The sequence below is a fragment of the Cottoperca gobio genome, chromosome 9 (assembly GCF_900634415.1).
Source record: "Cottoperca gobio chromosome 9, fCotGob3.1, whole genome shotgun sequence".
In the NCBI taxonomy this organism is placed as follows: domain Eukaryota; kingdom Metazoa; phylum Chordata; class Actinopteri; order Perciformes; family Bovichtidae; genus Cottoperca; species Cottoperca gobio.
The window spans coordinates 7,473,026-7,487,496 of NC_041363.1; the positions used below are offsets into that span (position 1 = coordinate 7,473,026).

The window sequence follows — 14,471 nt, forward strand, 5'->3', positions numbered from 1 at the left end:
ACGTCACCTGATTGAATGTTACAAACACCTTGGTTGGTGCCAATTGGACATAGCCAGGAAATAGTAGTTTCCGATTGGTTCTCCTAAACGTCAATCAAAACATTGCGCCACTCTGCGACGTCAACAGGGACCGCCCTTAAATATCAACACTACATACCATTGGTCGGCTCGTTTCATTAACCTCGCTGCTATTGGTCCATAGAGCTGTCAATCAAATCCTCTCCTTCCTTACAAGCGGAGTGTTTTTTTTTGTTTTTTTTTACAACGAAAAGCGATGATGTTTCGGAGGCAAGCGATGCTGTTGTGAAGTGATTGCCAAATCAACACGGACGTGAGACACTAATTTAGTTAGACCTTTACCCATGTCGCTTTTGAGCTATATAGACTTTAATCTTTTGAATGAATCGACCTCGTTATCATTCAGGACCATTAGTTGAGAAAACCGAGCGGAGAAAAAAAGAGACGACAGTTTCTGAGGCTGTCTGGACCCGGAGGACGAAACTGCTAGCTAATAGAAACTCACAGCTGTGGTGCCAAGAGGCATATACACACTCAAAGTGACATCGACACGGAACAGAGGATAATCTGGCCGAGGATAACCTTGTCAATCTCCTGGCGTCTATTACAAGACAAGTCGGTTTGCTTGGTGTGAAGATAACACCTGACTTAGTTGAATACTGTCACCGTCCAGGTAATGTTGTGATCATTTCTCCGCTCTGTGTTAATAAGGAACACGCGCATATTTGCATGTTTTGTGTTACTGGCTAATTGGCTCATAATACTTGGCAATAATTGTGTCTATGCGTTGGAAATTAATCCTCCACAACCCAGCCTAATCTCTGACAACATTTCTGCCTCCACCACCATTTTACAGTAACTCGCTTCGGGGCTCCATTCTGTGTCCGTGGCTGGGAGATTATTATGGACTATTTTTGGGGAATATAGGAAGGAAATAGCCCCCACTTGACCCTAATTTTGAATGTCACAACGTCTTGTTGAAGTAATATTCATAGATCACAAGTGGCTGTAAAAAGTAATCACCCGAAATCATCTTGGTACAGCCAATTGTTTCTAGTAAAGGCACACAGGTAATCAAGTGGAATTGAAATCACCTGTGTAATCGAAGGTCAGCTGGTTAGCCAATATTATTGCAAGACTATCAAATAAAGACTTGACCATATATTAATCAGGAAAATGATGTGCAATATAATTTCCAAGTCTTTGAATATCCCTCAGAGTAAACTGTAAAAATAATGAACAGTTGTAAATCTGTCAAATCCAATATAGGACATTAAGTCATGAGGGGTTTGCTTCTACCCCAGACTACAATAAGCAACGTGCTTGTGTATCCTGGAAGCAGACTGTCGGATCGTGTTTGCATAGACTCAGTGATGTAAATTCAAAGATGTAATAGCGAGGTTTAAATTTATACTTTGACCACCTTTTTTAATTGGAAATACAATCCCCAACACATAGTCGTAACCTGACAGTGATGTGTGTTAAGGCCAATTCAAAAAGGGCATGTGTAGTTGTGCAGAGTCAAATTCCAAAGAGCCTGGAATATCTAAAAGGTAGCCTTAGGTGGGGGTCCAGGTGCAGGGTGAAACAACAAGAAAGCCTTTTTAAGTCAATACTGTCTGAGTGGTTATGGAGCCTGGAAGCAGACGGAGACCAAACACTCAATCAGGGTCAGAACTATATCTTGTTTTATAATCCTGGTTGAAGAGCGCTATGAATTCTGGAGAGGGGAATTGATAGTGTATAAAAGAGTTTTATCCCCCAGTCCCAGAAACCCCCTGCTTTTCTACTTAACAAAGACAAGTGTTATTGTTCTTAGAGATCATTTAAAAGTTCTGTGGTGAAATTTCTCTTGTGGTGTTTTCCTTGTGATCAATCTGCTGGGGGGGGGGGGGTGGAGAGGCAAATTACTGTTTCAGTTATTTCAGAGAGCCCAGATGCTCTTGTTTTGATATTATATCTGATTTCTCTCCCCGTCTTAGTTCTATAAAGTAATTCTTACATTTAATCTACTGATGACATGTATCTGTTTTAACCATCCTCACTCTCCCTGTCACAGTGTTTTGAGGATGAACCACTTATCCCTCAGTGAGCTATGTTGCCTGTTCTGCTGTCCACCGTGCCCCAGCAAGATCGCGTCTAAGCTGGCCTTCCTGCCCCCAGAGCCCACCTACAGCCTCATGTCTGATGACAGTGGCAGCAAATGGACGCTGAACCTCTCAGACCGCGCCGACTGGCAGTACTCGTCCCGTGAGAAGGATGCCATCGAGTGCTTCATGACACGCACCTCAAGAGGGAACCGCATTGCCTGCATGTTTGTCCGCTGCTCACCCAGTGCCCGATACACTCTATTATTCTCCCACGGAAATGCAGTGGACTTGGGCCAGATGAGCAGCTTCTACATCGGCCTCGGTTCACGGATCAACTGCAACGTCTTCTCCTACGACTACTCGGGTTACGGGGCGAGTTCTGGGAAACCCTCGGAGAAGAACCTGTACGCTGATGTCGACGCCGCCTGGCAGGCACTCCGGTCACGGTAATGAGAGATGATGATGGGAGAACCTGTGCACAGATGTTGGCACAGCCTGTAGGAGAGGATGCAGTGATTGACCGATTAGTAGAGATGAATGCATTGATATTCCAGTAATTGAATAACACACAACCCCTACATTTTAAGGTGATTGCAAAATATAATTTAAATGGCGATTTCAGTTGAGGCTTGACAAACAGTGAGTGAGTAAAGCCCCATGAACTTATACGGGCTGAAATGCATTGCATGATTATAACCTACATGCAGTAAATGAACAAAACTAAATTGTAAAAACCTTCCCTTACAGTGCATAACTAATAGTTCCAGATAATTTCACTCTACATATTGCAAGTCACAAATGAAAGCATCCGCTTTGTAAACCGTGACGAGAGTTATATTAATAGAAACTCTCTGTTCATGTCCTTCTCGTTTGACAGCTTTGCATTGGGAGTGAGGGATAATGGTGTGAACAGCAATAGCAACCTTTCCTGCTTTTTGTTTACAACTATGGGGAAGTTTGACAAAGATAATGGGCACTGCTGAAATAAAAGCTAAAGGAAACTGGGCTGATGTAGATTGATGGGGGGGAATCACAGAGACGTGACGAGATAACAACAAGAGCTGGCGGAGAAGAAGGAGCTGGGTGGAAGGATGATTTAGATTGGATAAGACTGATAACATCATTGGGTGGAGATGACGAGGAATGGTCATTCTTGTAGGAATGACATGATGTTCTTGTGGGCAGTAATAAGGAGCGTGTTTTCTGTGGTCATGCTGGCCGGCCATATGTAGGTGTGAGTGGGTGCTCTGCTGCAACCTTTTTGCGCTGCGGGCTATGAATATATTTTGTACAATATTTGCCAGTTTGATAAAAGCTTTTTGTTGATGCCGTGTGCATTAATCTGTATCATAGCTTTGTAATGATAATGAAACAACCCCTTGACTCTATTGAGGCTTTTATCTTCAGTGGGAAAGGTTACAATCGGCATTCATTCCTGGGACAAGTGACTCTGCAGTCGCAGGTGTTTATCCTCTGCAGCTCTGATTGGCCATGATGGAAACAAGACACCGGGTGGACACACTCATTTTTGTCCCCTTTTCCGGAGGGACGCTTGGTGATGCTGATTGAAGTGAATATATGATCAATATAATCCAACGGGGATTATCATAATTTATTAGTGTACAAAACGTGTATTCTATATGTGCTCTTCAAAGCCACCAGACTCCAGTGAGACAATATTTTACTTCGCTAATCATCATAAAACTCACTTCATTTAAACTTGACAGAAACAAAATAAAACTCATCAAAACCGTCTTTGTTCGGTCTTAGAGTTTGCGAGAGAGAGACTAAATAAGTAACGGATATAAAAACAAGTAACACACAATCACTGTTTACTAGCCCTGCTTCCAGTGCCAGCAGGTGCATTTGGGGCTTGTCTACCGCCAAAGGGAAAGAAGTCCATCGCCTATTTTTAGCAGGTTTAGCAGCACCTAATACCATTTTTAATGAAATGACAATAAAGACACTGTATATGCAGAAAGATATTGACCGCAGTCCCAAATCCCGTATAATCTGTCACTACCTGCAGGCATGGACTCGTCTCTCAGCTTCAGACCCTTTCCCAAGATGAGCAGTGTTCTTCAGTCTGTCAACCCCATGTCCCTCACTTCCTTCCGTCCATGTTTAACACTCTCCTGTCATCTCCTTCTGTTTGTCCTTTTTATAACACCACATGCGTTGTGCTACATGTGGAACTCTGTTTTAGGTTGCAGCCCTATACACATGCATGATGTATGCTATTGTTCTACATAAACAAGAAAAGACACAACCACTCGCCTGTTCTGACAGGAAATGGGAGATGTGTGTTTATCTGTGAACGTGAGGGAATGTGTCCATCATATTTGTGTGTTTTTTGTTTACGTGGATGAGGGTGAAACAAAAGTTCATCCAGTAGGTCTGGCTGTTTTTGTCTACTTCCTGCTGGAAGACAAACAAATGATGAAGAGAGGAGATGGGTTTTGGCTCAGGACATAAATAAGGCAGAAAAAGAAGAGCCAAAGCAGTTTAAATCGACCACAAAGATACAAACTAGGCTTCTAGTGTAGTGCCGCTCCTGTGTCAATGCTTATGTGGGTGTATTTAAATTGTATTAGCGGCAAATGGAGATGTTGGCACTGTAGAGATTGAAAAGTGCTGATGGGTAACACTGGTAGGGCCACTGGCAACAAAATGTTACTGCTCCTTAGGTACATTTCACAGAATATACTGAATGGTCTCATGTAAATAAGGAAGCTGGCGAGAGACAGGAAATCCCTTGATCATAAAGGTTGTGCATGCAGGACATATGCCACTGCTGTGAAGAAGAAGCCGCTTTTCCGGTGGCCAGACACTCTGTCTTTGTGGGAACAAAATGCATTCCTTTGCTTTACAGTAAAAGCCTTCTGTCACTTGTGTTTTCAATTAAGGCCTTCATTGTCATGAATGCCACACAAAAGGAAAAAGAGATGAAGTCATGAGAAAGCCCTTCTGGACGGTCTGAAGCCCTTCCTTCTTTTTACACTACTTGAAAGAGAAAGTAACACTTAAGGCTGCTGTGTTGTTCTGCTTTCTTATTCAAATGTTCTTTTAATCCGAGCGAAGCAGAACAGGTGCTTTTAAATAATATTAAATTACGCTTGGTGGTTTGTGTGCAGGGCAGAAGGTGGAAACTGCTATTCTTGACATCAATGCAAAACCTGTTGGCATACTCTTTTTATGTAAGCTCAGTTATATAGTTTAGATCAACATTATCTTCCCTCGCCTGTCTTCTACACTCTGTGTGGCCCGGGCTCTGTCTTCACCGTCTGTAGAGATGCATGACGTTGAAATGTTTTACAATGAAGCCCCCAACAATGGGCCGTTCCTTCCCCTCCAGGACTCTGCAGTAGTCACAGGTATTTTTCGGCTCTTTGCCCCTTTTCTGGCACGAGGCTGTGACGAAAAGCATTCTTATTAAAGTCTATCTCTATGTATGATTTGCTTACTAGTTCATGCAAAGATAAGAATAAGGCTTGACCTTAGAATATACTTTTTTTTTTAAAGAAATCTATGCATTTGGGAATTTATGGACACAGGGTTAAAAAGCAACGTTATGTAATGCAATACGTTAATGGAGCACAAGGCACTTGTCATGATGGGGTTGGGCACAAAGACATCCGGCCCATGACGTTCTACTGTTTCCTTTATATAACCAAATAAATGAAGTTAAAATAAGAACAATGGTCAGCTTCCTAAGGTCATTTACATGCTATATTTGGCGTAACCAAATAAGCATCGATGTAAAAAGTGTAGTTAGGATACCACATCCATATTCACATGTCAGTGTTACTCTTTCCGTCTGTGAGCGCTGCTGCCTTTGCAGTTACAGTATATATTATGTTAATGGCCCCGCTGTTAGGATTGTCAACACGAACGGCTTCTGTTGCCACGCATCAGACTTTTTTGTTGTTGGTGATACTGCTATGGCCTCAAAACATATGGCATTATATCAGCTCAACTTGTTTTTCATTGATACTGTATGACATCTTTGCCTTTTTCTTACACAAAGAGAATGATCTTATGATGTTTTTCTCAACCTATAAAAGCTAATTACTATAATAGAATTAAAATGTGGGACTTTAAGTGTCATTCATTGGAACAAATGACAATTTAAGAGAGATTTATGAACAGAAAATACAATGGAAATATTGTGCGCAATTGAATCAATATTGGCCTTTTTAGAGTCTTCAAAGCTTAGTGTTAATAAGGCCATAGTATCATGTGTCATCTGCCTCTTTGGCTCTGCTGTATGTGTCTGATGATTTAAAGCGCCGTGCCAGATTCATAATTGTCTTTCTATGGGATAGAAAGTGGGTACGACCCAGTCTTTTGACCCTGCCAAGCATGAATCAACTAGATTGTGTTTATCACATCAAAAGGCCTCTCTGCATGGCCTCGCATTAGTCTGCTCAGCTGCCTACATCCCTCGTGCATGTTTCTCATGTTGGATCAGACGCAGTCTGAAGAGAAGAGCGGCTCTCTCACTTTCTCTGCTCGTTGTACTGTGTCAGTGTATTTTTCAAAAGATTCTTCACATCCAGATTCCGTCTTTTTCTGCTTCTGTTTTTGGCTTTCTGTGTCATCCAATCTTTTATCTCCTTATGATTCAGCAGTCGGCAAATTCCCCTTCTCTTGAGTGTTGACACACTTGTGTAGGCTTCTTTCCTTTTTACTCCACACACTCGTGTGATATGAGGGCAGCCTCCTGTTACTTTGCGAACAGTCGAACCACGACTGCGCTGCCAAGCACACAATGTGCTCTTTTGTTCAGACACGGTGGATGAGGCACTCCCTTTACCTGAGCAGGGAGGGGATTCAGATATTGTATGAGTCAACATGTTGTCACACTCACACAGCCTCCATTATCATACTAACGCATACTAATAGGAGAATGAGTCGGGTTTATTATTTGTTGTTCGAGCTTGAGGGAATTGTATTTTTATTGGCTGAAGACTGGAGTGATGAAGCCGATGAAAGCCATCAGCCAACTTCCCCTTTTTAACTGTGTGTGTGTTTTGCACCACAGAATGACTCTTTTCTCCTCTGAGACGGAGGCGGGGCAGCAGTCAATCCTGCTCGTCTGATATTGAGTGGTAGCCTAGCAACCCTTTACCATCGAGCTTTCCGACCAGAGGTCTTCCCACACCGTGGCCAATAAAAACAAACCGGACAAACTCACTTCCTGGTCAATCATCGTTTAGATCCAAATCAAAACGCCATTTGTCTTGTCAGATGTTCAATAGTGGGGAGAAAGGCTACCGACCATGTCTATACATTGTTTACTTGGTGTACTTGAAATGTCAGCGGTGGTTAGGCGATGAAGACAAAGGCCGCAGTGTCTGTCGAGTCAGTAGGGTGGAGTGTAATCGCTCACCTGACGAAGCTTAGTGATGGTACTGTACTGGCTCATTATGTAACTTATTAATATTGAATTAAATCTGAAATAGGTATACACCGGAAGGACATGAGTAAAAAGATGCTGAGCATAACATCAGATCATTGGAACGCTTCAGGATCCCCCTGCTGTAGTGCAGATGGTACACTCATCTGTTAAAACAGCCTGTACGTATGTTCAGGTTATCCTAAAATATCTATTAGTCATAGGGCTATGGGATGAGAATAGTCTTTAGGGAGCAAGATGTGGGCAGAATAGGGGAATTCGGGAGGATGTAATGCATAATGGATTGGATTTGTGTCAGGAGACTAAATCGATGAAGGTTTGGGGGAGGGGCGTAACCATGGAGCATGGCTGGCTATGGCTCGGTGGGGTCTATTCAAGCTGAAGTGCAATAGAGTAAATTGCAGGCTTGTGTTGGCCGGTCCGGGGGGGGTTTGCGTGTTGTGTGGAATTGGGTTATAGCGGCGTTTTATCATGAGTGCAGCTTCAGCTCTGCACTGTGAGCGTGAAACCACAGCACTCCATCTCACAGTGCCAAGATGGCAGGATGGAGGTTACAGTGACCTTGTTGTTGGTCACAGGGTCAAGCCTTGCATTATTCATTGTGTTTATACGTGTCCTCGAGCAAAACACTCTTACTTGCATATGGTTTCAGTTTACCCGCTCTGTGTTGCACAAGCTTATTGTTGTAGTAACATCCGTGTGTTAGGATTGGCCAGGCTTTAGTGGCCTGATATGGAAAAGAACATTGACTAGATAAGTATAAACAAAACGAGATTAGCAAGTAAAATGTGATAACAGAGAAAGGTCTACTTTAGGGCTGCACTTATAAAGCAGCTCATAAACAAATATGACTAAATCGAACGTTTACTGAACGGGTCACACCTCTAGGCATAGCTGTGCATGTGTTATGATTGAATGCTGTCTGTGAACAATTATGACTAAAGGAAGTAAGCAACCCACTTGTACCAAGCTTTAATGTACTTTAATCTTTCCTGGGAGGAGTAAATATTGAACATCTAGGCTAGTCTTAAATCAACAGTTAGTGTCATCTAGATTTTCTTGTTTGATTTGAGTAAAAATCTCGCCCTGAAGCTCTGAGACCTGCCTTACCTTACCTTTAGCTGAGCTTAACCCTTGCAACATAAAACTGCCTTTAGTCATTTAGGGGAAGAAATTATCCCTTTTTCCTTTCCGATATTGTGATTGTTATTTTGTGAAACGAATACTGAACAAGGTAAATGTGGGAATCTAACTTGTATGCTCAACATCGGGAGTGAAGGTCATTCTCGCGGCACCTGCAAACATTAAGTGAATCTTGCTTTCAGTGATGATGCTTCTTGTTTTAGATGATTACGATCAAAACCCTCAAGGATCTGAGAAACGGCATTTCCACGAATCGGACTAGACAAAAGCTTCTTTAAAATCTTTAAAATTGCATTGAACGTCATGAAAGCATGATGGCGTGTACTTGCAGATGGTGAAGAAAAGCTGATTTTGGCAGATTTTTAACGAGCTGTTAGTACCTAATCGGACACACCAGAAAGGTCCGTGTCATTTTGATAGTTTGTATAAAAGAAACCTTGAGATCCTCACTGTCCCCACTGTCCCTCACCTCCCTTAAACAGCCACATTATGTTGTATAATTGAGATATGTTTCAGTCCATCAGTTGTGTATATAATCGTCAGCCAACCTTGAGAGTTAATCGTGCTGTTAATGCCACAGCACCCAACATTTCGCAGTAACACTTCCCAGTGCCGTGCCAGTATTTTCACCCCTATTTATACCCGGTGAAGGCCAGCTGACACGGCAACAGTGAACCGTTCATATATTCCTGTTTTTGACCGTGCGTCTGTATGTACATTTCCATTTTCTGTCTAAAGTGCAGTAAGTAGCAGAACGTCTATATTACAGATTGTTCCTTTGCAAAGGTTGTGTTAGATTTGTGTTTTGTGGAGTTCCTAATTATAATAATCCATCACAGCAGGGTAGAGCTGTGTCAGACCTCTGTGTTCATGTACTGTTCATCACGGTGATTTATAGGACTGGAGAGGCCGAGGATTAAGCCTGTAATGTTAGTGTTTCTAATTTTAATAATGGAGTAGAGCAGTGACTGTCAGGCTGGTTGTGGATTTGTAGTATGCACTATCCAGCAGTGCAGACAGTGATGCAGTGTTCTCGGATCATGCTCCTGGTCGTCAGCTGACTGCTTGCTTGCTACAGTGGATCACGTTCTCCATAATCAGCTGTGGAATTTCTTCTCTGCCTTTTTTCCTCTCTCATCCTCAATCCCGAATTGGTTTCTTTTCTTTTTTCTCCCTTTCTGCTTGTTTAGCTCTACATCCCCCTCATTCCCTCTGAATCAGGAGACTACAGTGGTGGTCCTCTCGGTTCAGCTGCTTTGAAAAGCGGCCGACAGCCACTGAACCATGGCTGTTTCCCATCTTTGTGTGCTTGTTTTAGGAGGTCGTATAATCACTGTGGCATGACGTTTCAGCCGATAATAGAGTATGAGTAAGTCTCAGTTAGCACACAGGTGTGTGTGGGTGTGTGGAGCAGCATGTGGGGGAAATGAGACAACGATGGGAGAGTAATTTGCAGTGTAAGTGTTTTGTCTATGTCATCGGTAAAAAGCAGACCTTGCGTATCATGATTACACAAGGTTACCCTCTTACCTTGAAAAACACTTAAAGGAAATACACTTTAACCAACTGGTGGATTCCAAAATACATTTGCTTTTTATATTTTGCCTACTGTAATTGGCAAAAGGCCTAACTGGACACCTGCCAGTGTCGGGTAAAGCACACAGGATATAACCACATATGTCTGGCTACTAGTCGTGTAAATAATCCTGTGTATGATCAGAGAACGTGTGATGTTCAGATATTCTATGTCTTTCTCGCAGGTATGGCATTCGGCCAGAAAACGTGATCGTGTACGGACAGAGCATTGGCACCGTGCCCTCTGTGGACCTGGCTTCTCGCTATGAGAGCGCTGCAGTCATCCTGCACTCCCCGCTCACCTCTGGCATGAGAGTGGCCTTTCCCGACACCAAGAAGACATACTGCTTTGACGCCTTCCCAAAGTGAGTGCACTGTATGGAACAGATGGCTCGTGTGAAAGCCAGGCTCAATGCATCACAGACATCCACATAAAGGCTCACACCCTCTCTGCACAGATATTCCAATAACAAGAGTACACATGCATGTGAAAACACAGCTTTGCATGAATGACTTTGCATCAGGGAAACGCCCACAAGCTCGCAAACATAGCAGATGATTCAAATCAATACAGGGAGTATTCTTAGTGAGAGGGCTTTAAACATTTGGTAGCTCCCTCTGGTGGCCGGTGGGTAAACTAGCTCTGCTTCATTTCCCTTTTTTGGTGAATTGGTCAACCAAGGTCTCACTTTTTCTGACTGTCTTCGAGTCTGTATTTTACATCCCTAACTAACTCTGTTTATATATCTTATTACTCCAAAGCATCGACAAGATTTCGAAGGTAACGTCCCCAGTACTGGTGATCCATGGTACGGAGGACGAGGTCATCGACTTCTCCCATGGCCTGGCGCTTTATGAACGCTGTCAGCGCCCCGTGGAGCCACTCTGGGTGGAGGGGGCTGGACACAATGACGTGGAGCTCTATGGACAATACCTAGAGAGACTCAAACAGTTTGTTGCACATGAGCTGGTCAACTTGTAGAGAAAGCTGGAAAAAAGGGTGGAGAGGGAGGAATAGAAGAAAGCGATGGTTTTCAGGAGAGGTTGGATGATGAAGGGGTACAACGTTTCCTTTCTTTGTGCATTTATGCAGGTAGAAGTGGTGTATGTCTCTGTAGTACTGAAATTTTGGTGGCAGTCTTTCTCATTATCGAACACCTCTCCCCCCCCCGTCCTCTTGAAGCTCCCGTTTGCCCGGGCCAGAGCCTTTCAGTACCGTCCACTCCACAGGCTGCAGCTGTCAACTTACAAGCACCCATCATTTTGTTTTTGCTTTTAGACTTTCTTTTTATTATGTTGAAATTTGCACATCGTGAATGAAAGAGGAAGTAGATGTGCACAGAAAACATAGTGTGTGTGTGTGTGTGTCATTTTGTGCTGCCTTTTTGAAAAGGACACGGTCCACTGTTCTTAATGGAGAGGTTCTTGAGGGTTTTAAAGCACAGCCTTGCTGCAAACTGGACTGAACCAGACTCTCTTATCCAACTGAACATCTGACTTTGAGGTCGGGTTCCGTCCTACACTCTGCAGACACCATGTATTTCCTTTTTTTTTTTTTGGATTACTGTTAATTATATTTTTTTACATCATACATGATATTTGCACGTATCAGCAGTCACTGATGAACTGTACAAGACAAACTGACATTATCTAGCTGTGCCAGTGTTGCCAAATGTTTAGTATAATATATATATATATATAGCAGAGAGTTGGACACGCAAAGAACTTTGTACAAAATGCATCTAGAAACATCTCCAAAGCTCCGTTAGCTGTATTCAATCTGTACTTCTCCGTTTAGTCTTAAAATGGTGCATTCAATGACTTACAATCTACATTAATATAATACAAGATGGGGCTCAGTCAGCAGCTCGTGTAGCCAGTTAACAGGCTGGGGCTGTGTATCGCTGACCAATAAAGTGTCGGTTATTTCCTCACACTGATGATCAAAATGATCATTATTGCTACGCTGTAAACTATGAGCTGGATGTTTTCAGAACAATGAAATGCTGGTCAGTAAAATATCTGACACCTCTCTTTGGAAATAACAATATTCCCCTTTATATAGTAACTATTATAAAACCCCGTGTTGACAGTGTTTTTTTCTGTCTTTGGGTCTGAAGGTATCAAGTTAAATAATGTATGTACTTATTATTCAGATCTTTCTAGAGGTGTCTTTCTTTTTTTTACACGGTAACTCTGTTAACTACTGTGACAGCAGCTAACTGTCTGTGCTCTATTGTAGACTTATACCACTAATGCCAATCATGACTGAATGGTGAACGTCCTTTTCAGTTCAGGAAGTTGCATTTACATGAGCATATTTGAGCTTAAAAATTAATTTACAATGTGTTATATCAACGCAAGTGGCTCAGCATTAAAGGCCTCCATCATGGACAGAATGTTTTGTTTTTGTCTTAACTTTATCTTTTTTGTCTGCATGGTATTTCTGGATCCATTTGCTGTCTGAGTTGCCCTTTAATGCTGTGTGAGGCGAGCGTTAGTCAGCTGATGGCTCCATGGAGGGCCTGAAAAGCAAATGTCAAAGTGCTACTGCATGCCATGAATGGCTAGTTTTTTCTTTTCTTGTCTGGTCTGTATAACAAAGTCGGACTTACACAAGAAATCTCAATGAATCATTTTCGTATGGGTATTTTAATGCCTGTATTACACTTGAGCCTGTGTTCACAAAAAGGGTCGAATATTGTTGGTAAATTACTGTAAACCAATAAAATGGGTGCTACTGTAAACCTTCAGGTCTGATTACTTACAGGTTGAGAGGAAGCAAAGATGGCTTGATGTTTTGTCAGATTGACCAAGATCAGGATTAGTAACTGTTGTTTGTCAGGTGATGGTCTCTTATCAGAACTACTTTTTTCACAACTCGTTGTCTTATAAACAAGGTTATGCTTTCTTTAATTTTCACTTTGTAAATAATATTTGTACTGGACATGTTTTTTTTTTTTTCGTTTTTTTTTCAACAAGCTTTTGTCATCTCTTTAAACTGTTCTTCTTACTTCTCTAACTCTTGATATGACAACTATAAGACCAAGGTGGGCCATCATTTTTGGCTTTCTGATGACCTTTGTACCGGTCCTTTGACTAATGTCATCTCTGATTTTGATTAATTTTGTATAGCATATTTCAATACAGAAGGAACTTATATGTAATAACAATATTAATAAAGTAATTCTAGTGTGGATGGAGAAAATAAAATGATATTTGAGAAGCAACCCATATTCTGACTGGATTGTTGATTTGTGGGGGAAACTTTTTGCCTTTCTTTATTTCAGGTATGTATTATTGAGATGGGGTCTGTTCCATGCACCAAGTAATCTAATGCCCGTGAATATAAGACGGTGCAATACAGTATGATGGAGTCTTTCTCCAGAAGTGACGGGGACTTGCTCTTCTTGTTATTATCAAACACCTGCACAATTAAATAGAATCCAACACAACAGTCCTGCATAAAATCTGTTGGTCAGAGGCAGTAATTATCTGAGGGTGTTGCCTATATTGTGGTATTCCTAGGTTGTTCATAATACTGAAACCTCTTAGTTTAGATAATATAGTTGAGCTTTTATGTTATTTTCTGAGGCATAATGTTTGATACTTCCAGCAGTTCCAATTTGAAGAGATATTTCAAAGCAGACTCCACTTCAAGGATAAAGTGGGAACTTCTTTACGGTCAAGAGGTCCACTCTGCAGCTTAGACTCCGGGACAGTAACAGTGAAAGGAAGAGGAGATGATTGGAAGATTACATACGTCAGGGAGAAAAGATGTGGTGTAAATCCTGCAGTGTGACTGCAATGAAAATTATACATTTAAAGGTTGTTAGTGTTATGCTGTATTTCTCTGATACAGCAAACCCATATATAGGTGTTTGTGATTTTATCAGTATTGCATATTTTAGAAGTCATCATTTGGAACATCAAGATAAAGGTTTGTCTTCCTGTCTGTCACCACAGGAGTGTAGTAATAGAGTATTTCTTCTCTATGATACCAGCAGGCGGCAGTGTGGCTCAGGTTTAAGCCCCTCCCCTCAGTTCACGCTGCTCAAGTGCTCCTGGTGACACATTCAAAGACTCCTCGGAAACCCCAGATTCTTTTTATTAAGCATTTTAGATACCTTTATATTGATAAAGCTACAACAATGACAACTTATTCTTACTACCAAGGCTCTAGCTACCAAGACCCTGAGGACATGTCTTCAGTATTTTTTTTGTAG

At 41.9% G+C, this 14,471-nt stretch overlaps 1 protein-coding gene across 1 annotated transcript; it reads left to right on the forward strand.

The window, feature by feature from the left end:
• Positions 1-264: 264 nt before the first annotated feature.
• Positions 265-13,479, forward strand: abhd17b (abhydrolase domain containing 17B, depalmitoylase). The gene is made up of 4 exons (XM_029439648.1): positions 265-691; positions 2,078-2,554; positions 10,431-10,610; positions 11,008-13,479. The coding sequence occupies exons 2-4, from the start codon at positions 2,088-2,090 to the stop codon at positions 11,225-11,227; spliced, it is 867 nt and encodes a 288-aa protein (XP_029295508.1). The 5' UTR covers positions 265-691; positions 2,078-2,087; the 3' UTR covers positions 11,228-13,479.
• Positions 13,480-14,471: the final 992 nt, after the last annotated feature.

What these genes read in the sequence shown, in the direction of transcription:
- abhd17b (XM_029439648.1), top strand. Translation starts at nt 2,088, where the DNA reads ATGAACCACTTATCCCTCAGTGAGCTATGTTGCCTGTTCTGCTGTCCA. An exon ending in TGGCAGGCACTCCGGTCACG is followed by an intron (nt 2,555 to 10,430) that starts GTAATGAGAGAT and finishes TCTTTCTCGCAG; the next exon opens with GTATGGCATTCGGCCAGAAA. An exon ending in TGCTTTGACGCCTTCCCAAA is followed by an intron (nt 10,611 to 11,007) that starts GTGAGTGCACTG and finishes ATTACTCCAAAG; the next exon opens with CATCGACAAGATTTCGAAGG.